The sequence below is a fragment of the Gorilla gorilla genome, chromosome 1, assembly GCF_029281585.2.
Source record: "Gorilla gorilla gorilla isolate KB3781 chromosome 1, NHGRI_mGorGor1-v2.1_pri, whole genome shotgun sequence".
Classification (NCBI taxonomy): Eukaryota; Metazoa; Chordata; class Mammalia; order Primates; family Hominidae; genus Gorilla; species Gorilla gorilla.
The window spans coordinates 116,824,236-116,851,918 of NC_073224.2; the positions used below are offsets into that span (position 1 = coordinate 116,824,236).

At 42.9% G+C, this 27,683-nt stretch overlaps 1 protein-coding gene across 4 annotated transcripts in view; it reads left to right on the plus strand.

The window, feature by feature from the left end:
* LOC129525599 (neuroblastoma breakpoint family member 10) overlaps window positions 1-22,976 on the plus strand; it is a 45,152-nt gene extending 22,176 nt beyond the window's left edge. For all 4 annotated transcript variants that reach the window (XM_063696282.1, XM_063696255.1, XM_063696266.1 and 1 more), the window contains 27 exons: window positions 404-567; window positions 1,610-1,661; window positions 2,277-2,449; window positions 3,169-3,220; window positions 3,821-3,993; window positions 4,703-4,754; window positions 5,407-5,579; window positions 6,294-6,402; window positions 7,015-7,187; window positions 7,907-7,958; window positions 8,559-8,731; window positions 9,441-9,492; window positions 10,141-10,313; window positions 11,028-11,136; window positions 11,749-11,921; window positions 12,641-12,692; window positions 13,293-13,465; window positions 14,175-14,226; window positions 14,875-15,047; window positions 15,762-15,870; window positions 16,483-16,655; window positions 17,375-17,426; window positions 18,027-18,199; window positions 18,909-18,960; window positions 19,611-19,783; window positions 20,498-20,606; window positions 21,220-22,976. In XM_063696282.1, coding sequence (XP_063552352.1) covers window positions 404-567; window positions 1,610-1,661; window positions 2,277-2,449; window positions 3,169-3,220; window positions 3,821-3,993; window positions 4,703-4,754; window positions 5,407-5,579; window positions 6,294-6,402; window positions 7,015-7,187; window positions 7,907-7,958; window positions 8,559-8,731; window positions 9,441-9,492; window positions 10,141-10,313; window positions 11,028-11,136; window positions 11,749-11,921; window positions 12,641-12,692; window positions 13,293-13,465; window positions 14,175-14,226; window positions 14,875-15,047; window positions 15,762-15,870; window positions 16,483-16,655; window positions 17,375-17,426; window positions 18,027-18,199; window positions 18,909-18,960; window positions 19,611-19,783; window positions 20,498-20,606; window positions 21,220-21,463 — 3,388 coding nt within the window. In that variant the 3' untranslated portion in view covers window positions 21,464-22,976. The remainder of the gene's footprint in view (window positions 1-403; window positions 568-1,609; window positions 1,662-2,276; window positions 2,450-3,168; window positions 3,221-3,820; window positions 3,994-4,702; window positions 4,755-5,406; window positions 5,580-6,293; window positions 6,403-7,014; window positions 7,188-7,906; window positions 7,959-8,558; window positions 8,732-9,440; window positions 9,493-10,140; window positions 10,314-11,027; window positions 11,137-11,748; window positions 11,922-12,640; window positions 12,693-13,292; window positions 13,466-14,174; window positions 14,227-14,874; window positions 15,048-15,761; window positions 15,871-16,482; window positions 16,656-17,374; window positions 17,427-18,026; window positions 18,200-18,908; window positions 18,961-19,610; window positions 19,784-20,497; window positions 20,607-21,219) is intronic.
* Window positions 22,977-27,683: the final 4,707 nt, after the last annotated feature.

Consider the following 27,683-nt stretch of genomic DNA (forward strand, 5'->3'; position numbering starts at 1 on the left):
GGGCCCTTAATACACAAGATCTGTGTCTGCACTGCGTCAAGAACTCTCTTCACTTGAATGCTGCATGTAAAATTCAACCCAATTTATGCAAAGTAGTTGAAGCCCTGTGTCAGTTCTCTGTGCTGCAAGTCATGATGGTAGTTTACAGGGAGAGTCTGGGTGCCCTGAGTTGGCTCATCTGTGGCAAATGTACTGAGCACATGCTGCCCATTTTTGCTCTGTCCCCAGAGCAGTCACCCTCCACCCTGTATTTAGAAGGATAGTTTTATTTCTCTTGAAGGAAAAATGCCTTTGGTTTCTGTGACCACTCCATTCTGTCTCCCATCAGATCATCTGGGAGGTTTTGTTGTCTAATGTCTGTTGGTTAAATCTTCTATCATCCCTGTCCTGCCTGGCTCATCAGGAATCTGCAGGAGTCTGAAGAGGAGGAAGTCCCCCTGGAGTCCTGGGATGAAGGTTATTCGACTCTCTCAATTCCTCCTGAAATGTTGGCCTCGTACCAGTCTTACAGCAGCACATTTCACTCATTAGAGGAACAGCAAGTCTGCATGGTTGTTGACATAGGCAGTGAGTACTCCATTGTGAAGGTGATAAAGCTCCAGTTCATGGCCCAGGTAGACCCCATAATCTTTGGGCCTTGTGCCCCTTGTTGGGCTGAGATTTGCCATCACCGTGGGCTGAACCTATATATCAATGTAGATTTCAATCACTCTGGAGTCGAGTCTGAAGCACAGGCATGGGGTGGGTCAGTGAACTTTGCTCTCTTCCTAGTCTCAGGCCATGCCCGTGCCAACCTGGACTGACTGTCACGACATTGAACTCAAGGCAGGTGTGGCAAACTGACACCAAACTATGCAGCACATGCCCAGGAGTTTTCTGTCAGATCAGCTCATCTGAATTAAATGTCTCTTGCCAGCTACAAAATTCCTTATGAATTTTGGTCCCAAAGCATGTCTGTGTGGTTCTTTACCTGCCCAAGGCCAGTGTCACCCTTGTCTACCTCTCAGTGAAAGATGTGACCCAGGTTTCACTGAATTTATTCCCATTTTCTGTGTCTCCTAAGTTCGCTTGTTTTAGCTCATCTGTCCGTCATGTTCCTGGTATGTTTTCTAGATAAATGGCTGACTTTTCACCCACAAAAGCCATAATAGCTGATGCTTCTGTGTAGAACCAAGTTTCATTTTGACTCAAGAGCTGGTACATTGCACCCCTTCATCAAATCTCTGTGTCCACAATCTCATAAACTATCAAATTCTGGGTATTTGATGAGAGAAAGCTTAATATTGAAGTATCTCTCCTATGAGGTGTTAAAACTATTTGCCTACAATTTATTGGGGAAAAAATTGCTCATTTGTGTACACAAACCTAGGACAGAGCACATAGGGAAGATAACATTCCAAAACAGGGTAATTTTGCTCAAGGCTCATGAAAGAACCCAAGCCGGTTTTCTCAAGACTTGACCTCAGGCCTACTGGAATATTTCTCTCAAAGTCTCCTGTTCTCACACTGACAAGACTGATGTCCCTCTGTTAGGATTGGACAGAGGAATGTTTCTGTGTGCAAGGAAGAACTGCTTAATGTAAGAGGCCCCATCTGAATTTGTTTGCAGGACATCGGTGGGATCAAGTGAAAAAGGAGGACCAAGAGGCAACAGGTCCCAGGTGAGTCTGAGAAATTGTGGACAGTTAATTTGATGTTGACACCTGGAGATGCCAAGTCCAGGGAAAACAGTACATGCTGAAAATAATGATTTGGTCTTGGCAGACAAGTCTGAATTATGCCTACTACATTGCTTTTTGGTTCTCATTAGAGTAAATGTTTAGGTTTCCATTTCTTCCTACCCTTATCATTTACTAACCTAGTGAAGGTTGACCATACCTCAAAAGCTGTATTCTCATGGTAACTGCAGGGAAACTTGAGCACATTTTATGGAAAATTATTGAGGACATGCTTTTTATGATCACTGTTCACTGTGTGTCCTGAGAGCACAAATACAGAGTGTCCTTTGACTCCCTCATCAGTGTGTCACCTGACGAATTCACTGAGCTCACTGTGTGTGTGTGTGTGTGTGTGTGTGTGTGTGTGTGTCTTTCTCTTTCATACTTTTCTACCTGGCCGTAGTCTATCCCAACATAAAGGCAATAATTTGTTACCTCATTAATGGATCTGTCCTTTTTCTTTTCAAACTCTTCCTTACGTTAGCCATGAAATCTAGCTGGGGCTGTGTGGTTTCTGATTCCCCCTGGCTTATTCTTTACTTTTTCCCACTTTTCCAGACTCAGCAGAGAGCTGCTGGATGAGAAAGAGCCTGAAGTCTTGCAGGACTTGCTGGATAGATGTTATTCAACTCCTTCAGGTTATCTTGGACTGACTGACTCATGCCAGCCCTACAGAAGTGCCTTTTACGTATTGGAGCAACAGCGTGTTGGCTTGGCTGTTGACATGGATGGTGAGTACCTTTCTATGAAGGTGATAAGGATCCACTGAGTCTTCTGGTTAGGGTCATATTCCTACTGCAAGTGGCCCTTACTGAGCTGAGAGATGTCATTGCCACAGGGAGGACCTATAGGCACATGTAGGTTGAATGAAACTCTAGTTCCACTTGGAAGCCCAGACAAGGGATGGGTCAGTGAGCAAGGCTCTCTTCCTAGTCTCAGGCCATGCCTGTGGCACCTTAATCCTACTCTCAAGATGTTGGATCTGGGCAGATGTGACAAATTCACACAACTCTGATTTTGTCTCAATTTTGTAGATCTTGTAGATTTCATCCTTCACTCTAATTTCAGCGTCTAAAATCCTCGCTACCGTGAACAGTCTGAGTATTTGATGAGACAGGGCTGAATAGTGCAGTTTTTCTCCTAGCAACCATTTGGGGGCATTTGCTTTAAATCGATTGTTAAAATATGGCATAACCATTTGCACAAACTTGGGGCAAATGATATTGGGATAACGATCTACCAGAATAGGGAATTTTACCCACAGTTTCTGGGACAAAAACCAAGGAATCTCTATCATGATCAGCCTTCAGGCCTCCTGAAGAATATCTCTCACAGTGTCCTATTCTCATGCTGAGGAGCCTGAAGTCCCTGTGTGAGGATTAGACAGTGGATTGTTATGTGTGTAGGAGAACCAGCTTAATATGTCTGTCCATGTCTGAACTTATTGCAGAAATTGAAAAGTACCAAGAAGTGGAAGAAGAGCAAGACCCATCATGCCCCAGGTAACTTTGAGCAATTATGGATGCTTAATTCTGTGTTGACACCTGGAGATGCCAGGTCCAGGGAAAACAAGAGTGTGTTCAATTTCATGTTTTCAACGAAGGTTGAATTACTCCTACTGACATCGCTGTTGGTTTTCATTGCAGTAGATGTTTAGGTTTCCATGTCTTCCTCCCCTTATCATTTACTAACTTACTATAGGTTGACCATACCTCAAAGGCTGTATGGCAACTGCATGGAATCTTGAGCAAGTTTATGGAAAATTACTGAGCCCACTCTTTTCATGATCACTGTTCACTGTGTGTCCCGAGGGCACTAACTCAGAGTGTCCTTTGACCCCTTCATCAGTGTGTCACCCGGCCAATTGGCTGAGCTCACTTTCTCCTCTCTCTCTCTCTCTCTCCCTCTCCCTGTCTTTCTCTTTCATTCTTTTCTACCTGGCCCTGGTCTATCCCAACATAAAGGCAATAATTCATTACCTCATTAATGGATCTGTCCTTTTTCTTTTTAAACAGTTCCTTATGTTAGCCATGAAATCTAGCTGGGGCTGTGTGGTTTCTGATTCCCCCTGGCTTATTCTTTACTTTTTCCTACTTTTCCAGGCTCAGCAGGGAGCTGCTGGATGAGAAAGGGCCTGAAGTCTTGCAGGACTCACTGGATAGATGTTATTCGACTCCTTCAGGTTATCTTGAACTGCCTGACTTAGGCCAGCCCTACAGCAGTGCTGTTTTCTCATTGGAGGAACAGTACCTTGGCTTGGCTCTTGACGTGGACAGTGAGTACCTTACTATGAAGGTGATAAGGCTCCACCTGGTCTTCCAGATAGGGGTGATATTCCTGTTCCAAGTGGCCCTTACTGACCCGAGAGATGTCATTGCCGCAGGCAGGACCTATGGGCGCATATAGGTTGTAATGAAACCGTAGTCTCAGCTGGAAGCCTAGACATGAAATGGGTCAGTGAGCAAGGCTTTATTCCTAGCCTCCAGCCATGCCTGTGGCAACCTGAGCCCGCTCTCAGCACATTGGACCCAGGCAGATGTAAAAAATTCACAGAACTATGATTTGGACTCAAGGGTTTGTAGATTTCCTCCTTCATTCTAATTTCAGTGTCTAAAATTCTTGCATCCATGAACGAGCTGGGCATTTGATGAGACAGGGCTGAATACTGCAGTTTTCCTCCTAGAAATCATCTGGGGCAGTTTCTTTGAACTGATGGGAACAATAAGGCATAACTGTTTGCACAAACTTGGGATAAATGATTTTGGGATAACGATCTACCAGAATAGGGATATTTCACCCTTGGTTCTGAGATGCAAACCAAAGAATATCATGACCAGCTTTCAGGCCTCCTGAAGTATATCTCTCACATTGTCCTGTTCTCATGCTGAGGAGCCTGAGATCCCTGTGTGGGGATTAGACAGTGGACTGTTATGGGTGTAGGTGAATTGGCTTATTTTGTCTGTCCCTGTCTGAATGTATTGCAGGAATTAAAAAGGACCAAGAAGAGGAAGAAGACCAAGGCCCATCATGCCCCAGGTAACTGAGCAGTTATGAACAGCTACTTCTGTGTTGACATCTGGAGACTCCTGGTTCAGGGAAAACAGAGCGGGCTGACATTATCGATTACATCTTTTCAACCAAGCCTGAATTATTCCTACTAACAGTGCTGTTGGTTTTCATTGCAATAGATATTTAGGTTTCCATTTCTTCCTCCCCTTATCACTTACTAACCTACTGTAGGTGGACCAGACTTCAAAAACTGTATTCTCATGGCGACTGCATGGAAACTTGAGCACATTTTATGGAAAATTATTGAGCACAGTCTTTTCATGATCACTGTATGCTGTGTGTCCTGAGGGCACTAACTCAGAGTGTCCTGTTACTCCCTCATCAGTGTGTCACCTGGACAATTCACTGAGCTCGTTCTCTCTCTCTCTCTCTGTGTGTGTGTGTGTGTGTGTGTGTGTGTGTGTGTGTGTGTGTGTGTGTGTCTATCTGTCTTTCTCTTTCATTCTTTTCCATTTGGCCCTGTTCTGTCCCAACATGAAGGCAATAATTTGTTACCTCATTAATGGATCTATCCTTTTACTTTTTTAACCACTTCCTTATGCTACCCATGAAACCTAGTTGGGGCTCTGTTGTGTCTGATTTCCCCTGGCTTATTCTTTACTTTTTCCTCCTTTTCCAGGCTCAGCAGGGAGCTGCTGGAGGTAGTAGAGCCTGAAGTCTTGCAGGACTCACTGGATAGATGTTATTCAACTCCTTCCAGTTGTGTTGAACAGCCTGACTCCTGCCAGCCCTATGGAAGTTCCTTTTATGCATTGGAGGAAAAACATGTTGGCTTTTCTCTTGACGTGGGAGGTGAGTACCTTTCTATGAAGGTGATAAGGATCCACTGAGTCTTCCATATAAAGATCATATTCCTGCTCCAAGTGGCCATTACTGAGCTGAGAGATGTCATTGCTGCAGTGAGGACCTATAGGCACGTGTAGGTTGAATGAAACTCTAGTTCTAACTGGAAGCCCAGACATGGGATGGGTCAGTAAGCATGGCTCTCTTCCTAGTCTCAGGCCATGCCTGTGGCACTCTGATTCTACTCTCATGACATTGGACCTGGGCAGATGTGACCAATTCAGAGAACTATGATTTTGACTCAAGGGTTTGTAGATTTCCTTTTTCACTCTAATTTCAGTGTCTGAAGTCCTCAGAACCATGAACAATCTGAGTATTTGATGAGACAGGGCTAAATATTGCAGTTTTTCTCCTAGAAATCATTTGAGGGTATTTGCTTTAAATTGATTAGAAAAATATGGCATAACTGTTTGCACAAACTTGGGACAAATGATATTGGGATAACGATCTACTAGAATAAGGACATTTTACCCACAGTTTCTGGGAGAAAAACCGAGGAATTTCTATCATGACCAGCCTTCAGGCCTCCTGAAATATATCTCTCTCAGTGTCCTATTCTTATGCTGAGGAGCCTGAGGTCCCTGTGTGAGGATTAGACAGTGGATTGTTATGTGTGTAGGGGAATCAGCTTAATGTGTCTGTCCATGTCTGAATTTATTGCAGAAATTGAAAAGAAGGAGAAGGGGAAGAAAAGAAGGGGAAGAAGATCAAAGAAGAAAAGAAGAAGGGGAAGAAAAGAAGGGGAAGAAGATCAAAACCCACCATGCCCCAGGTAACTTTCAGCAATTGTGGATGCTTAATTCTGTGTTAACACCTGGAGGCAACAGATTCAGGGAAACCAGAGTGTGTTTGATGTCATGTTTTCAACGAAGGCTGAATTACTCCTACTGTCATTGCTGTTGGTTTTCATTGCAGTAGATGTTTAGGTTTCCATTTCTTCCTCCCCTTATCATTTACTAACGTACCATAGGTTGACCATACTTCAAAAGCTGTACTCTCATGGCCACTGTATGGAATTTTGAGCATATTTTATGGAAAACTATTGAGCTCACTCTTTTCATGATCACAGTTTGCTGTGTGTCATGAGGGCACTAACTCAGAGTGTCCTTTTACTCCCTTACCAGTATGTCACCTGGCCAATTCACTAGCTCACTTTCTCTCTTTCTCTGTCTCTGTCTCTGTCTCTCTCTCTCTGTCTTTCTCTTTCATTGTTTTCTACCTGGCCCTGTTCTATCCCAACATAAAGGCAATAATTTGTTACCTCATTAATGGATCTGTCCTTTTTCTTTTCAAACTCTTCCTTATGTTAGCCATGAAATCTAGCTGGGGCTGTGTGGTTTCTGATTCCCCCTGGCTTATTCTTTACTTTTTCCCACTTTTCCAGGCTCAGCAGGGAGCTGCTGGATGAGAAAGAGCCTGAAGTCTTGCGGGACTCACTGGATAGATGTTATTCAACTCCTTCAGGTTATCTTGGACTGACTGACTCATGCCAGCCCTACAGAAGTGCCTTTTACGTATTGGAGCAACAGCGTGTTGGCTTGGCTGTTGACATGGATGGTGAGTACCTTTCTATGAAGGTGATAAGGATCCACTGAGTCTTCTGGTTAGGGTCATATTCCTACTGCAAGTGGCCCTTACTGAGCTGAGAGATGTCATTGCCACAGGGAGGACCTATAGGCACATGTAGGTTGAATGAAACTCTAGTTCCACTTGGAAGCCCAGACAAGGGATGGGTCAGTGAGCAAGGCTCTCTTCCTAGTCTCAGGCCATGCCTGTGGCACCTTAATCCTACTCTCAAGATGTTGGATCTGGGCAGATGTGACAAATTCACACAACTCTGATTTTGTCTCAATTTTGTAGATCTTGTAGATTTCATCCTTCACTCTAATTTCAGCGTCTAAAATCCTCGCTACCGTGAACAGTCTGAGTATTTGATGAGACAGGGCTGAATAGTGCAGTTTTTCTCCTAGCAACCATTTGGGGGCATTTGCTTTAAATCGATTGTTAAAATATGGCATAACCATTTGCACAAACTTGGGGCAAATGATATTGGGATAACGATCTACCAGAATAGGGAATTTTACCCACAGTTTCTGGGACAAAAACCAAGGAATCTCTATCATGATCAGCCTTCAGGCCTCCTGAAGAATATCTCTCACAGTGTCCTATTCTCATGCTGAGGAGCCTGAAGTCCCTGTGTGAGGATTAGACAGTGGATTGTTATGTGTGTAGGAGAACCAGCTTAATATGTCTGTCCATGTCTGAACTTATTGCAGAAATTGAAAAGTACCAAGAAGTGGAAGAAGAGCAAGACCCATCATGCCCCAGGTAACTTTGAGCAATTATGGATGCTTAATTCTGTGTTGACACCTGGAGATGCCAGGTCCAGGGAAAACAAGAGTGTGTTCAATTTCATGTTTTCAACGAAGGTTGAATTACTCCTACTGACATCGCTGTTGGTTTTCATTGCAGTAGATGTTTAGGTTTCCATGTCTTCCTCCCCTTATCATTTACTAACTTACTATAGGTTGACCATACCTCAAAGGCTGTATGGCAACTGCATGGAATCTTGAGCAAGTTTATGGAAAATTATTGAGCCCACTCTTTTCATGATCACTGTTCACTGTGTGTCCCGAGGGCACTAACTCAGAGTGTCCTTTGACCCCTTCATCAGTGTGTCACCCGGCCAATTGGCTGAGCTCACTTTCTCCTCTCTCTCTCTCTCTCTCCCTCTCCCTGTCTTTCTCTTTCATTCTTTTCTACCTGGCCCTGGTCTATCCCAACATAAAGGCAATAATTCATTACCTCATTAATGGATCTGTCCTTTTTCTTTTTAAACAGTTCCTTATGTTAGCCATGAAATCTAGCTGGGGCTGTGTGGTTTCTGATTCCCCCTGGCTTATTCTTTACTTTTTCCTACTTTTCCAGGCTCAGCAGGGAGCTGCTGGATGAGAAAGGGCCTGAAGTCTTGCAGGACTCACTGGATAGATGTTATTCGACTCCTTCAGGTTATCTTGAACTGCCTGACTTAGGCCAGCCCTACAGCAGTGCTGTTTTCTCATTGGAGGAACAGTACCTTGGCTTGGCTCTTGACGTGGACAGTGAGTACCTTACTATGAAGGTGATAAGGCTCCACCTGGTCTTCCAGATAGGGGTGATATTCCTGTTCCAAGTGGCCCTTACTGACCCGAGAGATGTCATTGCCGCAGGCAGGACCTATGGGCGCATATAGGTTGTAATGAAACCGTAGTCTCAGCTGGAAGCCTAGACATGAAATGGGTCAGTGAGCAAGGCTTTATTCCTAGCCTCCAGCCATGCCTGTGGCAACCTGAGCCCGCTCTCAGCACATTGGACCCAGGCAGATGTAAAAAATTCACAGAACTATGATTTGGACTCAAGGGTTTGTAGATTTCCTCCTTCATTCTAATTTCAGTGTCTAAAATTCTTGCATCCATGAACGAGCTGGGCATTTGATGAGACAGGGCTGAATACTGCAGTTTTCCTCCTAGAAATCATCTGGGGCAGTTTCTTTGAACTGATGGGAACAATAAGGCATAACTGTTTGCACAAACTTGGGATAAATGATTTTGGGATAACGATCTACCAGAATAGGGATATTTCACCCTTGGTTCTGAGATGCAAACCAAAGAATATCATGACCAGCTTTCAGGCCTCCTGAAGTATATCTCTCACATTGTCCTGTTCTCATGCTGAGGAGCCTGAGATCCCTGTGTGGGGATTAGACAGTGGACTGTTATGGGTGTAGGTGAATTGGCTTATTTTGTCTGTCCCTGTCTGAATGTATTGCAGGAATTAAAAAGGACCAAGAAGAGGAAGAAGACCAAGGCCCATCATGCCCCAGGTAACTGAGCAGTTATGAACAGCTACTTCTGTGTTGACATCTGGAGACTCCTGGTTCAGGGAAAACAGAGCGGGCTGACATTATCGATTACATCTTTTCAACCAAGCCTGAATTATTCCTACTAACAGTGCTGTTGGTTTTCATTGCAATAGATATTTAGGTTTCCATTTCTTCCTCCCCTTATCACTTACTAACCTACTGTAGGTGGACCAGACTTCAAAAACTGTATTCTCATGGCGACTGCATGGAAACTTGAGCACATTTTATGGAAAATTATTGAGCACAGTCTTTTCATGATCACTGTATGCTGTGTGTCCTGAGGGCACTAACTCAGAGTGTCCTGTTACTCCCTCATCAGTGTGTCACCTGGACAATTCACTGAGCTCGTTCTCTCTCTCTCTCTCTCTGTGTGTGTGTGTGTGTGTGTGTGTGTGTGTGTGTGTGTGTGTGTCTATCTGTCTTTCTCTTTCATTCTTTTCCATTTGGCCCTGTTCTGTCCCAACATGAAGGCAATAATTTGTTACCTCATTAATGGATCTATCCTTTTACTTTTTTAACCACTTCCTTATGCTACCCATGAAACCTAGTTGGGGCTCTGTTGTGTCTGATTTCCCCTGGCTTATTCTTTACTTTTTCCTCCTTTTCCAGGCTCAGCAGGGAGCTGCTGGAGGTAGTAGAGCCTGAAGTCTTGCAGGACTCACTGGATAGATGTTATTCAACTCCTTCCAGTTGTGTTGAACAGCCTGACTCCTGCCAGCCCTATGGAAGTTCCTTTTATGCATTGGAGGAAAAACATGTTGGCTTTTCTCTTGACGTGGGAGGTGAGTACCTTTCTATGAAGGTGATAAGGATCCACTGAGTCTTCCATATAAAGATCATATTCCTGCTCCAAGTGGCCATTACTGAGCTGAGAGATGTCATTGCTGCAGTGAGGACCTATAGGCACGTGTAGGTTGAATGAAACTCTAGTTCTAACTGGAAGCCCAGACATGGGATGGGTCAGTAAGCATGGCTCTCTTCCTAGTCTCAGGCCATGCCTGTGGCACTCTGATTCTACTCTCATGACATTGGACCTGGGCAGATGTGACAAATTCAGAGAACTATGATTTTGACTCAAGGGTTTGTAGATTTCCTTTTTCACTCTAATTTCAGTGTCTGAAGTCCTCAGAACCATGAACAATCTGAGTATTTGATGAGACAGGGCTAAATATTGCAGTTTTTCTCCTAGAAATCATTTGAGGGTATTTGCTTTAAATTGATTAGAAAAATATGGCATAACTGTTTGCACAAACTTGGGACAAATGATATTGGGATAACGATCTACTAGAATAAGGACATTTTACCCACAGTTTCTGGGAGAAAAACCGAGGAATTTCTATCATGACCAGCCTTCAGGCCTCCTGAAATATATCTCTCTCAGTGTCCTATTCTTATGCTGAGGAGCCTGAGGTCCCTGTGTGAGGATTAGACAGTGGATTGTTATGTGTGTAGGGGAATCAGCTTAATGTGTCTGTCCATGTCTGAATTTATTGCAGAAATTGAAAAGAAGGAGAAGGGGAAGAAAAGAAGGGGAAGAAGATCAAAGAAGAAAAGAAGAAGGGGAAGAAAAGAAGGGGAAGAAGATCAAAACCCACCATGCCCCAGGTAACTTTCAGCAATTGTGGATGCTTAATTCTGTGTTAACACCTGGAGGCAACAGATTCAGGGAAACCAGAGTGTGTTTGATGTCATGTTTTCAACGAAGGCTGAATTACTCCTACTGTCATTGCTGTTGGTTTTCATTGCAGTAGATGTTTAGGTTTCCATTTCTTCCTCCCCTTATCATTTACTAACGTACCATAGGTTGACCATACTTCAAAAGCTGTACTCTCATGGCCACTGTATGGAATTTTGAGCATATTTTATGGAAAACTATTGAGCTCACTCTTTTCATGATCACAGTTTGCTGTGTGTCATGAGGGCACTAACTCAGAGTGTCCTTTTACTCCCTTACCAGTATGTCACCTGGCCAATTCACTAGCTCACTTTCTCTCTTTCTCTGTCTCTGTCTCTGTCTCTCTCTCTCTGTCTTTCTCTTTCATTGTTTTCTACCTGGCCCTGTTCTATCCCAACATAAAGGCAATAATTTGTTACCTCATTAATGGATCTGTCCTTTTTCTTTTCAAACTCTTCCTTATGTTAGCCATGAAATCTAGCTGGGGCTGTGTGGTTTCTGATTCCCCCTGGCTTATTCTTTACTTTTTCCCACTTTTCCAGGCTCAGCAGGGAGCTGCTGGATGAGAAAGAGCCTGAAGTCTTGCGGGACTCACTGGATAGATGTTATTCAACTCCTTCAGGTTATCTTGGACTGACTGACTCATGCCAGCCCTACAGAAGTGCCTTTTACGTATTGGAGCAACAGCGTGTTGGCTTGGCTGTTGACATGGATGGTGAGTACCTTTCTATGAAGGTGATAAGGATCCACTGAGTCTTCTGGTTAGGGTCATATTCCTACTGCAAGTGGCCCTTACTGAGCTGAGAGATGTCATTGCCACAGGGAGGACCTATAGGCACATGTAGGTTGAATGAAACTCTAGTTCCACTTGGAAGCCCAGACAAGGGATGGGTCAGTGAGCAAGGCTCTCTTCCTAGTCTCAGGCCATGCCTGTGGCACCTTAATCCTACTCTCAAGATGTTGGATCTGGGCAGATGTGACAAATTCACACAACTCTGATTTTGTCTCAATTTTGTAGATCTTGTAGATTTCATCCTTCACTCTAATTTCAGCGTCTAAAATCCTCGCTACCGTGAACAGTCTGAGTATTTGATGAGACAGGGCTGAATAGTGCAGTTTTTCTCCTAGCAACCATTTGGGGGCATTTGCTTTAAATCGATTGTTAAAATATGGCATAACCATTTGCACAAACTTGGGGCAAATGATATTGGGATAACGATCTACCAGAATAGGGAATTTTACCCACAGTTTCTGGGACAAAAACCAAGGAATCTCTATCATGATCAGCCTTCAGGCCTCCTGAAGAATATCTCTCACAGTGTCCTATTCTCATGCTGAGGAGCCTGAAGTCCCTGTGTGAGGATTAGACAGTGGATTGTTATGTGTGTAGGAGAACCAGCTTAATATGTCTGTCCATGTCTGAACTTATTGCAGAAATTGAAAAGTACCAAGAAGTGGAAGAAGAGCAAGACCCATCATGCCCCAGGTAACTTTGAGCAATTATGGATGCTTAATTCTGTGTTGACACCTGGAGATGCCAGGTCCAGGGAAAACAAGAGTGTGTTCAATTTCATGTTTTCAACGAAGGTTGAATTACTCCTACTGACATCGCTGTTGGTTTTCATTGCAGTAGATGTTTAGGTTTCCATGTCTTCCTCCCCTTATCATTTACTAACTTACTATAGGTTGACCATACCTCAAAGGCTGTATGGCAACTGCATGGAATCTTGAGCAAGTTTATGGAAAATTATTGAGCCCACTCTTTTCATGATCACTGTTCACTGTGTGTCCCGAGGGCACTAACTCAGAGTGTCCTTTGACCCCTTCATCAGTGTGTCACCCGGCCAATTGGCTGAGCTCACTTTCTCCTCTCTCTCTCTCTCTCTCCCTCTCCCTGTCTTTCTCTTTCATTCTTTTCTACCTGGCCCTGGTCTATCCCAACATAAAGGCAATAATTCATTACCTCATTAATGGATCTGTCCTTTTTCTTTTTAAACAGTTCCTTATGTTAGCCATGAAATCTAGCTGGGGCTGTGTGGTTTCTGATTCCCCCTGGCTTATTCTTTACTTTTTCCTACTTTTCCAGGCTCAGCAGGGAGCTGCTGGATGAGAAAGGGCCTGAAGTCTTGCAGGACTCACTGGATAGATGTTATTCGACTCCTTCAGGTTATCTTGAACTGCCTGACTTAGGCCAGCCCTACAGCAGTGCTGTTTTCTCATTGGAGGAACAGTACCTTGGCTTGGCTCTTGACGTGGACAGTGAGTACCTTACTATGAAGGTGATAAGGCTCCACCTGGTCTTCCAGATAGGGGTGATATTCCTGTTCCAAGTGGCCCTTACTGACCCGAGAGATGTCATTGCCGCAGGCAGGACCTATGGGCGCATATAGGTTGTAATGAAACCGTAGTCTCAGCTGGAAGCCTAGACATGAAATGGGTCAGTGAGCAAGGCTTTATTCCTAGCCTCCAGCCATGCCTGTGGCAACCTGAGCCCGCTCTCAGCACATTGGACCCAGGCAGATGTAAAAAATTCACAGAACTATGATTTGGACTCAAGGGTTTGTAGATTTCCTCCTTCATTCTAATTTCAGTGTCTAAAATTCTTGCATCCATGAACGAGCTGGGCATTTGATGAGACAGGGCTGAATACTGCAGTTTTCCTCCTAGAAATCATCTGGGGCAGTTTCTTTGAACTGATGGGAACAATAAGGCATAACTGTTTGCACAAACTTGGGATAAATGATTTTGGGATAACGATCTACCAGAATAGGGATATTTCACCCTTGGTTCTGAGATGCAAACCAAAGAATATCATGACCAGCTTTCAGGCCTCCTGAAGTATATCTCTCACATTGTCCTGTTCTCATGCTGAGGAGCCTGAGATCCCTGTGTGGGGATTAGACAGTGGACTGTTATGGGTGTAGGTGAATTGGCTTATTTTGTCTGTCCCTGTCTGAATGTATTGCAGGAATTAAAAAGGACCAAGAAGAGGAAGAAGACCAAGGCCCATCATGCCCCAGGTAACTGAGCAGTTATGAACAGCTACTTCTGTGTTGACATCTGGAGACTCCTGGTTCAGGGAAAACAGAGCGGGCTGACATTATCGATTACATCTTTTCAACCAAGCCTGAATTATTCCTACTAACAGTGCTGTTGGTTTTCATTGCAATAGATATTTAGGTTTCCATTTCTTCCTCCCCTTATCACTTACTAACCTACTGTAGGTGGACCAGACTTCAAAAACTGTATTCTCATGGCGACTGCATGGAAACTTGAGCACATTTTATGGAAAATTATTGAGCACAGTCTTTTCATGATCACTGTATGCTGTGTGTCCTGAGGGCACTAACTCAGAGTGTCCTGTTACTCCCTCATCAGTGTGTCACCTGGACAATTCACTGAGCTCGTTCTCTCTCTCTCTCTCTCTGTGTGTGTGTGTGTGTGTGTGTGTGTGTGTGTGTGTGTGTGTGTCTATCTGTCTTTCTCTTTCATTCTTTTCCATTTGGCCCTGTTCTGTCCCAACATGAAGGCAATAATTTGTTACCTCATTAATGGATCTATCCTTTTACTTTTTTAACCACTTCCTTATGCTACCCATGAAACCTAGTTGGGGCTCTGTTGTGTCTGATTTCCCCTGGCTTATTCTTTACTTTTTCCTCCTTTTCCAGGCTCAGCAGGGAGCTGCTGGAGGTAGTAGAGCCTGAAGTCTTGCAGGACTCACTGGATAGATGTTATTCAACTCCTTCCAGTTGTGTTGAACAGCCTGACTCCTGCCAGCCCTATGGAAGTTCCTTTTATGCATTGGAGGAAAAACATGTTGGCTTTTCTCTTGACGTGGGAGGTGAGTACCTTTCTATGAAGGTGATAAGGATCCACTGAGTCTTCCATATAAAGATCATATTCCTGCTCCAAGTGGCCATTACTGAGCTGAGAGATGTCATTGCTGCAGTGAGGACCTATAGGCACGTGTAGGTTGAATGAAACTCTAGTTCTAACTGGAAGCCCAGACATGGGATGGGTCAGTAAGCATGGCTCTCTTCCTAGTCTCAGGCCATGCCTGTGGCACTCTGATTCTACTCTCATGACATTGGACCTGGGCAGATGTGACAAATTCAGAGAACTATGATTTTGACTCAAGGGTTTGTAGATTTCCTTTTTCACTCTAATTTCAGTGTCTGAAGTCCTCAGAACCATGAACAATCTGAGTATTTGATGAGACAGGGCTAAATATTGCAGTTTTTCTCCTAGAAATCATTTGAGGGTATTTGCTTTAAATTGATTAGAAAAATATGGCATAACTGTTTGCACAAACTTGGGACAAATGATATTGGGATAACGATCTACTAGAATAAGGACATTTTACCCACAGTTTCTGGGAGAAAAACCGAGGAATTTCTATCATGACCAGCCTTCAGGCCTCCTGAAATATATCTCTCTCAGTGTCCTATTCTTATGCTGAGGAGCCTGAGGTCCCTGTGTGAGGATTAGACAGTGGATTGTTATGTGTGTAGGGGAATCAGCTTAATGTGTCTGTCCATGTCTGAATTTATTGCAGAAATTGAAAAGAAGGAGAAGGGGAAGAAAAGAAGGGGAAGAAGATCAAAGAAGAAAAGAAGAAGGGGAAGAAAAGAAGGGGAAGAAGATCAAAACCCACCATGCCCCAGGTAACTTTCAGCAATTGTGGATGCTTAATTCTGTGTTAACACCTGGAGGCAACAGATTCAGGGAAACCAGAGTGTGTTTGATGTCATGTTTTCAACGAAGGCTGAATTACTCCTACTGTCATTGCTGTTGGTTTTCATTGCAGTAGATGTTTAGGTTTCCATTTCTTCCTCCCCTTATCATTTACTAACGTACCATAGGTTGACCATACTTCAAAAGCTGTACTCTCATGGCCACTGTATGGAATTTTGAGCATATTTTATGGAAAACTATTGAGCTCACTCTTTTCATGATCACAGTTTGCTGTGTGTCATGAGGGCACTAACTCAGAGTGTCCTTTTACTCCCTTACCAGTATGTCACCTGGCCAATTCACTAGCTCACTTTCTCTCTTTCTCTGTCTCTGTCTCTGTCTCTCTCTCTCTGTCTTTCTCTTTCATTGTTTTCTACCTGGCCCTGTTCTATCCCAACATAAAGGCAATAATTTGTTACCTCATTAATGGATCTGTCCTTTTTCTTTTCAAACTCTTCCTTATGTTAGCCATGAAATCTAGCTGGGGCTGTGTGGTTTCTGATTCCCCCTGGCTTATTCTTTACTTTTTCCCACTTTTCCAGGCTCAGCAGGGAGCTGCTGGATGAGAAAGAGCCTGAAGTCTTGCGGGACTCACTGGATAGATGTTATTCAACTCCTTCAGGTTATCTTGGACTGACTGACTCATGCCAGCCCTACAGAAGTGCCTTTTATGTATTGGAGCAACAGCGTGTTGGCTTGGCTGTTGACATGGATGGTGAGTACCTTTCTATGAAGGTGATAAGGATCCACTGAGTCTTCTGGTTAGGGTCATATTCCTACTGCAAGTGGCCCTTACTGAGCTGAGAGATGTCATTGCCACAGGGAGGACCTATAGGTACATGTAGGTTGAATGAAACTCTAGTTCCACTTGGAAGCCCAGACAAGGGATGGGTCAGTGAGCAAGGCTCTCTTCCTAGTCTCAGGCCATGCCTGTGGCACCTTAATCCTACTCTCAAGATGTTGGATCTGGGCAGATGTGACAAATTCACACAACTCTGATTTTGTCTCAATTTTGTAGATCTTGTAGATTTCATCCTTCACTCTAATTTCAGCGTCTAAAATCCTCGCTACCGTGAACAGTCTGAGTATTTGATGAGACAGGGCTGAATAGTGCAGTTTTTCTCCTAGCAACCATTTGGGGGCATTTGCTTTAAATCGATTGTTAAAATATGGCATAACCATTTGCACAAACTTGGGGCAAATGATATTGGGATAACGATCTACCAGAATAGGGAATTTTACCCACAGTTTCTGGGACAAAAACCAAGGAATCTCTATCATGATCAGCCTTCAGGCCTCCTGAAGAATATCTCTCACAGTGTCCTATTCTCATGCTGAGGAGCCTGAAGTCCCTGTGTGAGGATTAGACAGTGGATTGTTATGTGTGTAGGAGAACCAGCTTAATATGTCTGTCCATGTCTGAACTTATTGCAGAAATTGAAAAGTACCAAGAAGTGGAAGAAGAGCAAGACCCATCATGCCCCAGGTAACTTTGAGCAATTATGGATGCTTAATTCTGTGTTGACACCTGGAGATGCCAGGTCCAGGGAAAACAAGAGTGTGTTCAATTTCATGTTTTCAACGAAGGTTGAATTACTCCTACTGACATCGCTGTTGGTTTTCATTGCAGTAGATGTTTAGGTTTCCATGTCTTCCTCCCCTTATCATTTACTAACTTACTATAGGTTGACCATACCTCAAAGGCTGTATGGCAACTGCATGGAATCTTGAGCAAGTTTATGGAAAATTATTGAGCCCACTCTTTTCATGATCACTGTTCACTGTGTGTCCCGAGGGCACTAACTCAGAGTGTCCTTTGACCCCTTCATCAGTGTGTCACCCGGCCAATTGGCTGAGCTCACTTTCTCCTCTCTCTCTCTCTCTCTCCCTCTCCCTGTCTTTCTCTTTCATTCTTTTCTACCTGGCCCTGGTCTATCCCAACATAAAGGCAATAATTCATTACCTCATTAATGGATCTGTCCTTTTTCTTTTTAAACAGTTCCTTATGTTAGCCATGAAATCTAGCTGGGGCTGTGTGGTTTCTGATTCCCCCTGGCTTATTCTTTACTTTTTCCTACTTTTCCAGGCTCAGCAGGGAGCTGCTGGATGAGAAAGGGCCTGAAGTCTTGCAGGACTCACTGGATAGATGTTATTCGACTCCTTCAGGTTATCTTGAACTGCCTGACTTAGGCCAGCCCTACAGCAGTGCTGTTTTCTCATTGGAGGAACAGTACCTTGGCTTGGCTCTTGACGTGGACAGTGAGTACCTTACTATGAAGGTGATAAGGCTCCACCTGGTCTTCCAGATAGGGGTGATATTCCTGTTCCAAGTGGCCCTTACTGACCCGAGAGATGTCATTGCCGCAGGCAGGACCTATGGGCGCATATAGGTTGTAATGAAACCGTAGTCTCAGCTGGAAGCCTAGACATGAAATGGGTCAGTGAGCAAGGCTTTATTCCTAGCCTCCAGCCATGCCTGTGGCAACCTGAGCCCGCTCTCAGCACATTGGACCCAGGCAGATGTAAAAAATTCACAGAACTATGATTTGGACTCAAGGGTTTGTAGATTTCCTCCTTCATTCTAATTTCAGTGTCTAAAATTCTTGCATCCATGAACGAGCTGGGCATTTGATGAGACAGGGCTGAATACTGCAGTTTTCCTCCTAGAAATCATCTGGGGCAGTTTCTTTGAACTGATGGGAACAATAAGGCATAACTGTTTGCACAAACTTGGGATAAATGATTTTGGGATAACGATCTACCAGAATAGGGATATTTCACCCTTGGTTCTGAGATGCAAACCAAAGAATATCATGACCAGCTTTCAGGCCTCCTGAAGTATATCTCTCACATTGTCCTGTTCTCATGCTGAGGAGCCTGAGATCCCTGTGTGGGGATTAGACAGTGGACTGTTATGGGTGTAGGTGAATTGGCTTATTTTGTCTGTCCCTGTCTGAATGTATTGCAGGAATTAAAAAGGACCAAGAAGAGGAAGAAGACCAAGGCCCATCATGCCCCAGGTAACTGAGCAGTTATGAACAGCTACTTCTGTGTTGACATCTGGAGACTCCTGGTTCAGGGAAAACAGAGCGGGCTGACATTATCGATTACATCTTTTCAACCAAGCCTGAATTATTCCTACTAACAGTGCTGTTGGTTTTCATTGCAATAGATATTTAGGTTTCCATTTCTTCCTCCCCTTATCACTTACTAACCTACTGTAGGTGGACCAGACTTCAAAAACTGTATTCTCATGGCGACTGCATGGAAACTTGAGCACATTTTATGGAAAATTATTGAGCACAGTCTTTTCATGATCACTGTATGCTGTGTGTCCTGAGGGCACTAACTCAGAGTGTCCTGTTACTCCCTCATCAGTGTGTCACCTGGACAATTCACTGAGCTCGTTCTCTCTCTCTCTCTCTCTGTGTGTGTGTGTGTGTGTGTGTGTGTGTGTGTGTGTGTGTGTGTGTCTATCTGTCTTTCTCTTTCATTCTTTTCCATTTGGCCCTGTTCTGTCCCAACATGAAGGCAATAATTTGTTACCTCATTAATGGATCTATCCTTTTACTTTTTTAACCACTTCCTTATGCTACCCATGAAACCTAGTTGGGGCTCTGTTGTGTCTGATTTCCCCTGGCTTATTCTTTACTTTTTCCTCCTTTTCCAGGCTCAGCAGGGAGCTGCTGGAGGTAGTAGAGCCTGAAGTCTTGCAGGACTCACTGGATAGATGTTATTCAACTCCTTCCAGTTGTGTTGAACAGCCTGACTCCTGCCAGCCCTATGGAAGTTCCTTTTATGCATTGGAGGAAAAACATGTTGGCTTTTCTCTTGACGTGGGAGGTGAGTACCTTTCTATGAAGGTGATAAGGATCCACTGAGTCTTCCATATAAAGATCATATTCCTGCTCCAAGTGGCCATTACTGAGCTGAGAGATGTCATTGCTGCAGTGAGGACCTATAGGCACGTGTAGGTTGAATGAAACTCTAGTTCTAACTGGAAGCCCAGACATGGGATGGGTCAGTAAGCATGGCTCTCTTCCTAGTCTCAGGCCATGCCTGTGGCACTCTGATTCTACTCTCATGACATTGGACCTGGGCAGATGTGACCAATTCAGAGAACTATGATTTTGACTCAAGGGTTTGTAGATTTCCTTTTTCACTCTAATTTCAGTGTCTGAAGTCCTCAGAACCATGAACAATCTGAGTATTTGATGAGACAGGGCTAAATATTGCAGTTTTTCTCCTAGAAATCATTTGAGGGTATTTGCTTTAAATTGATTAGAAAAATATGGCATAACTGTTTGCACAAACTTGGGACAAATGATATTGGGATAACGATCTACTAGAATAAGGACATTTTACCCACAGTTTCTGGGAGAAAAACCGAGGAATTTCTATCATGACCAGCCTTCAGGCCTCCTGAAATATATCTCTCTCAGTGTCCTATTCTTATGCTGAGGAGCCTGAGGTCCCTGTGTGAGGATTAGACAGTGGATTGTTATGTGTGTAGGGGAATCAGCTTAATGTGTCTGTCCATGTCTGAATTTATTGCAGAAATTGAAAAGAAGGAGAAGGGGAAGAAAAGAAGGGGAAGAAGATCAAAGAAGAAAAGAAGAAGGGGAAGAAAAGAAGGGGAAGAAGATCAAAACCCACCATGCCCCAGGTAACTTTCAGCAATTGTGGATGCTTAATTCTGTGTTAACACCTGGAGGCAACAGATTCAGGGAAACCAGAGTGTGTTTGATGTCATGTTTTCAACGAAGGCTGAATTACTCCTACTGTCATTGCTGTTGGTTTTCATTGCAGTAGATGTTTAGGTTTCCATTTCTTCCTCCCCTTATCATTTACTAACGTACCATAGGTTGACCATACTTCAAAAGCTGTACTCTCATGGCCACTGTATGGAATTTTGAGCATATTTTATGGAAAACTATTGAGCTCACTCTTTTCATGATCACAGTTTGCTGTGTGTCATGAGGGCACTAACTCAGAGTGTCCTTTTACTCCCTTACCAGTATGTCACCTGGCCAATTCACTAGCTCACTTTCTGTCTGTCTCTGTCTCTGTCTCTCTCTCTCTCTGTCTTTCTCTTTCATTGTTTTCTACCTGGCCCTGTTCTATCCCAACATAAACGCAATAATTTTTTTTTTTACCTCATTAATGGATCTATCCTTTTTCTTTTCTAACCACTTCCTTATGTCACTTCTGAAATCTGGTGGGGCTCTGTGGTGTCTGATTTTCCCTGGCTGCTTCTTTAGTTTTGTCTCGTTTTCCAGGCTCAATGGCGTGCTTATGGAAGTGGAAGAGCCTGAAGTCTTGCAGGACTCACTGGGTAGATGTTATTCGACTCCATCAATGTACTTTGAACTACCTGACTCATTCCAGCACTACAGCAGTGTGTTTTACTCATTTGAGGAACAGCACATCAGCTTCGCCCTTGACATGGACAATAGGTTTTTTACTTTAACAGTGACAAGACTCCACCTGGTCTTCCAGATGGGAGTCATATTCCCACAGTAAGCAGCCCTTACTCAGCCGAGAGATGTCATTCCTGCAGGCAGGACCTATAGGCACATGAAGATTTGAATGAAAGTATAGTTCCATTTGGAAGCCCAGACATAGGATGGGTCAGTGGGCATGGCTCTATGCCTATTCTCAGACCATGCCAGTGGCAACCTGTGCTCAGTCTGAAGACAATGGACCCACGTTAGGTGTGACACATTCACATAACTGTGCAGCGCATGCCGGGAGTGATCAGTCCGACATTTTAATTTGAACCACGTATCTCTGGGTAGCTACAAAATTCCTCAGGGATTTCATTTTGCAGGCATGTCTCTGAGCTTCTATACCTGCTCAAAGTCAGTGTCATCTTTGTGTTTAGCTCATCCAAAGGTGTTACCCTGGTTTCAATGAACCTAACCTCATTCTTTGTGTCTTCAGTGTTGGCTTGTTTTAGCTGATCCATCTGTAACACAGGAGGGATCCTTGGCTGAGGATTGTATTTCAGAACCACCAACTGCTCTTGACAATTGTTAACCCGCTAGGCTCCTTTGGTTAGAGAAGCCACAGTCCTTCAGCCTCCAATTGGTGTCAGTACTTAGGAAGACCACAGCTAGATGGACAAACAGCATTGGGAGGCCTTTGCCTTGCTCCTCTCAATTCCATCTTGCAGAGAACAGGAGTCAGGAGGTCCGCTGGCAGGAGACAGCATGTCACCCAGGACTCTGCCTGTGCAGAATATGAACAATGCTATGTTCTTGCAGAAAACGCTTAGCCTGAGTTTCATAGGAGGTAATCACCAGACAACTGCAGAATGTAGAACACTGAGCAGGACAACTGACCTGTCTCCTTCACATAGTCCATATCACCACAAATCACACAACAAAAAGGAGAAGAGATATTTTGGGTTCAAAAAAAGCAAAAAGATAATGTAGCCGCATTTCTTTAGTTTTTTGAACCCCAAATATTTCCTCATCTTTTTGTTGTCATGGATGGTGGTGACATGGACTTGTTTATAGAGGACAGGTCAGCTGTCTGGCTCAATGATCTACATTCTGAAGTTGTCTGAAAATGTCTTCATGATTAAATTCAGCCTAAACGTTTTGCCGGGAACACTGCAGAGACAATGCTGTGAGTTTCCAACCTCAGCCCATCTGCGGGCAGAGAAGGTCTAGTTTGTCCATCACCATTATGATATCAGGACTGGTTACTTGGTTAAGGAGGGGTCTAGGAGATCTGTCCCTTTTAGAGACACCTTACTTATGAAGTACTTGGGAAAGCGGTTTTCAAGAGTATAAATATCCTGTATTCTAATGATCATCCTCTAAACATTTTATCATTTATTAATCATCCCTGCCTGTGTCTATTATGATATTCATATCTCTACACTGGAAATTTTGGGTCTCAAGTTTTACTGTGCCTTTGTTTTTACTAGTGTCTGCTGTTGCAAAAAGAAGAAAACATTCTCTGCCTGAGTTTTAATTTTTGTCCGAAGTTAATTTTAATCTATACAATTAAAACCTTTTGCCTATCACTCTGGACTTTTGGATTGTTTTTTACATTCAGTGTTATAATATTGGATTATGCTGATTGGTTTTGGTGAGTACTGATGTGAATTAATAAAAACATTTCATTTCCATGTTTATTTTCTAATCTCTTCCACATTGTAGGCTATGTTTACCATACATAGCAGAATGTATTTACATTTCTTGGTTCTAGTCATTTGTATTCTTCGTGAGTGTGTGTGTGTGTGTGTGTGTGTGTGTGTGTGTGTGTGTGTGTCTGTGTGTGCCTTTGGCATTTAGGAAGGGTTGTATAGCTCATGTTAAATATTGCACTAAAAATGTTTTTGATGGTTTTCCTCCCTTTGAACTAGACACACTTCTAATATTTGGTTTATAGTTTTAAATTATAACTTTCAGCATCAAATATTTCCATACAACAGTCAATTACATGATGTGTTTTCTTTTTCCTACCTCCTTTACCTGCCACTTCTCATAATAGTGTTTGAACCTAAACATATACCGTTGACATTCTGTGATTATCATCTTGCCCCTACCTTGGTTTTTGGTTTAGATCCACAATGAAATATATTAATGTTCATGAGCTATTCAAAAGTGAACATCACAGTCATCACTTGCTGAGTGGTACTCATCCTTAACAGAGTCCTCATGAGGGAATCAGGTCTCGCTGAGTTTAGCATGTTTAATAATCTTTTCTCACGGTCTTGATACATGGATCGCATTACTAGATATAAGGTGCTTGCCCAAAATGATTTTTCTGGAGTTTTTAGGAGATACTGTCTTCCTTGGGGGACATACATGGTGTATGTTCTCATTGTGGGATTCTATTTTGTTCTACCAGGACCTCTAATTTCTGCCAGTTACTTCATTCATTTGCTCTCTTCACCATGAGTCTCCAGAGGATACTTCCATGGTCCGTGCCTCCCCATCTCCCAGCAATTCTGCATTTCCAAGATTGGCACCTCTGGTCCTCTGCACGGTGAAGCCCCTTCCTTTCAATTCCCCAGTAGCCAGTGCTCTAATCCACCAGGTCTCAGGCATGATCTATGTTTCTCCACACTCGCTTTGTGAGGATAGTTTTACCTGGGTTCTATCATGAACAGGCCCTCCCTGCTGTCCTGGCCTCTATTTGCATAGTGTTTCCTGCTCCCTCTGCCGTCGTGTGGCTCCCAGACCTGGCTAAAGAAAATCACCTGAGGGCCACAGTGTTCCCTAGCCCTGGTGTTTAGCGGCAGGATTATGGGTGAGATTTTTGAGTCTCTAAGTTGACCCCTACGGCTCTGAAGTGTATGTTGAGAAATTCAGCTGTTATCATCCTAGGTGGACTCGCTCCCTCCTATCCTCCTACTTCAAATGCAGAACTTCAGTCGTTTACAAAAGAAGACTGAATCGTATAATAGAACACACCCTTATTCATTGGCTGGCTTCACCAGTCATCTCATGGCTGAACTTGTAAAAATACAATCTTAGCCACATGCCTATGAAATGTATATGTGTGTGTCTATATATACATGAATTTGCTTCTGAGACTATGGAGGCTGAAATTCCCAAGATGGAAGGAAAGCTGGATACCCAGGAAAGCATTTGTTCCCATTAGGCCTCTTAATTCTCTCCTGGCCCTTGATTGATTGCATGAGGCCCACCCCTATTAAGGAGGGCAATCTGCTTCACTTAGTCTGCCCATCCCAATGTTAATCGTATCTGAAAGACTCTCTGGAACACAACCAGAATCATGTTTGGCCAAATGTCCTGGCACCCTGGTGCTCGGTCACAGTGACAAGTACAAGTAACTATCACACATGCCCTTTGTCATATTGGTGATTTCCACTGTTTTTCTCCCAAGCTGCAGCTTATATTTGTTCTCTTAATACTGTTGAACAAAAACTTTTAATTTTTATAAAGTCAAATTTATCAGTGTTTTCTTTAATGGTTTGTGTTTATTGATAATAAAGGACATTTTGCCTAACTCTGTGTCATGAAGATTTTGTCTTATATTTTCTGCTATACTTTTTCTAGTTTTATAGTTTATATTTAGTTGCATAATCCATTTTGAGTTAGTTTTTGAGTTAGTATTGAGGTTCAGGTGAATTTTTTTCCTTTGGGGATAAAAAAAACATTGTGTAAAAAAAAGTTGTTTCTACACAATTTGTTGACAAGAGAATGCCTTCTCCACTGAATCATATTTGCACCTTTGTCAATCCATTGGGTGGTTGAGACTGGTGAGAGGACTGTCCTGGTGTTTGGACAGAGAGACAGGGCATGAAGTAGGGTGGTTCTTATGGGAAAAATTAAGGAAGACACATTTTTCCTTGAGGAATAGGAAATCCCCAAGCACAATTGGGGGTACCCTCTACCAGCATGTTGTAGCACACTCATCTCTGCTCTACCTGTCCTGCTGCAAAAGCTTGGGTGTGCATAGACACTGAGGTTGAGTGGTGTCTTTGGGTATTTTGAGCATTGACACCAAAGTTCCAGCATCAAATCTTAGAATGTCAAGCAGCCAGATGGATCACCTGAGGTCAGGAGTTCACAACCTGCCTGACTAACATGGTGAAACCCCATCTCTACTAAATACAAAAAAATTAGCCAGGCATGATGGTGCATGCCTGTAATCTGAGCTACTTGGGAGGCTGAGACAGGAGAATCGCTTGTGTACCTGGGAGGTGGAGGTTGCAGTGAGCTGAGATCACACCATTGCACTCCAGCCTGGGCAATGGGAGCAAAACTCTATCCCCCCGAAAAAAAAATAAATAAAAATAAAAGAATATCAAGCAGCCAAAGAAGCAGGAAAACATGACACATAATGAAGAATCTAATAATCTAGTTGAAATTGACAGACATGTTGGAAATAGAAGAAAAGGACATTAGAGCAGTTAGTATAATTGTATTTTAATTAAATGGGGAGGTTGAAGATTTTTTAAATATCAAATTCTGTAAATGAAAAGTATGATTTACAGTCTGAAATGGAAGAAGGCAGTGGATTAAACATTGCAGAAGAGAAGATTATTGAACTAGAAGGAATAGAAGTTGAAACTAACATAAATGAAACACACAGTAACAAATGACTTGAAAACATAGAAAGACCATCGGCATCGAAACTTTAAACCCCCCAGTATAGGGCTAAATGGAATCCCTGAAGGGCGTGTAGTGGAGAAGAGAGACAAAGATATTTAAAACATACTGGATGAAAGATTTAGAAGCTCCATGGAAACCATAAACTTCAAATATTACAGAAATATGATTATTCTAAGAACAAGAAACATGAAGAAAACTTCACCAAGGAACGCCTTAATCAAATCCATCAAAACCAGTGATAAAAAGGAAATCCTAAAAGGAATAAAAAGGGAAAGAACATGTTACATACAGAGCACTAAATATAAGGATGGCATAAGATTTCTCATACAAACAAGGACTTAGCAATAAAGAACTTAAAAAAAGAAAAACTGTCACCTACAATTCTACACCTGGCCAAATTATCTTTTAAAAATAAACATGAGAAAAAGTATTTTTGAACAGAAAACAAAATGATTTCAATTTGCAGATGGTGTGATCCTATGCATAGAAAATCCCAAATAATACCTACAGATGCAAACACACATACATGCACACAGAGGCCAGACACACACATACACACACACTCACATACACACACTACTAGAGTTAATAAGCGAATTCAGCAAACTTTCAGCAAACAATCAGTTGTGTTAGCAATGAACAATCTGAGAAGAAAATTGACACAATGATTTCATTTATAATAGCACTTGTAAGAATAATATGCCTGGGAATAAATTTGTTCAAGAGGGTGCAGTACTTGTACACAGACAACTACAGAACATTGCTTGAGGAGATTCAGGAAGACCTAAATCAATGGACAGACATCTTGTGTCCATGGGTTGGAAGTTGTAACACGGTTAAGATAAAAATACAACTCAAAGCAACCCACAGATTCAATACAATCCTATCAAAAAGTGGCCTTTTTTACAGGAATGCCTAAGAAGAACTTCATATTCCTAAAAAATAGTGTGTCCCCCCAAAACAAAAGCAATCTTGAAATGCAAGAAGGAACATTTTCTATTCCAAAGGTCTTTAACTGCTCTAAGCAGTACTTGGTAGTCTTCAATATATAGGCTTTCACATCTCTTTTTTTCTTCTTTTGTTTCTGCACAGGATCTGACTCTTTCACCCAGGCTGGAGTACAGTGGCACAATCACAGCTCACTGCAGCATGGAATTCTCAGGCCTATGACATCCTAGGGCCTCATCCACTGATTCCTGGGACTACAGGCTCACACCACCAAACACAGATAATTTTTCGATTTTCAGTAGAGATGAGGGCTCACTATGTTGCCTAGGCTAGTTTCAAGCTTTTGAGATCAAGCAACCCTCCTGCCACAGCCTTCCAAAGTGCTGGGATTTGAAGCCAAGCCTGGCTGGCTTTCATGTCTTTTCTATGTAGTTTATATTTCTGGATGCCATTGAGAGTCTGGCTGGCTTTCACATATTTGCTATGTCGTTTATATTTCTTGATGTTATTGTAAATGTTTATTAAAAGAATCTCTTAAAAACTTTGTTTTGGCCAGGCGCGGTGGTCCATGCCTGTAATCCTAGCAGTTTGGGAGGCCGAGGTGGGTGGATCATGAGGTCAGAAGATTGAGACCATCCTGGCTAACATGGTGAAACCCCATCTCTACTAAAAATACAAAAAAAAAATTAACCTGG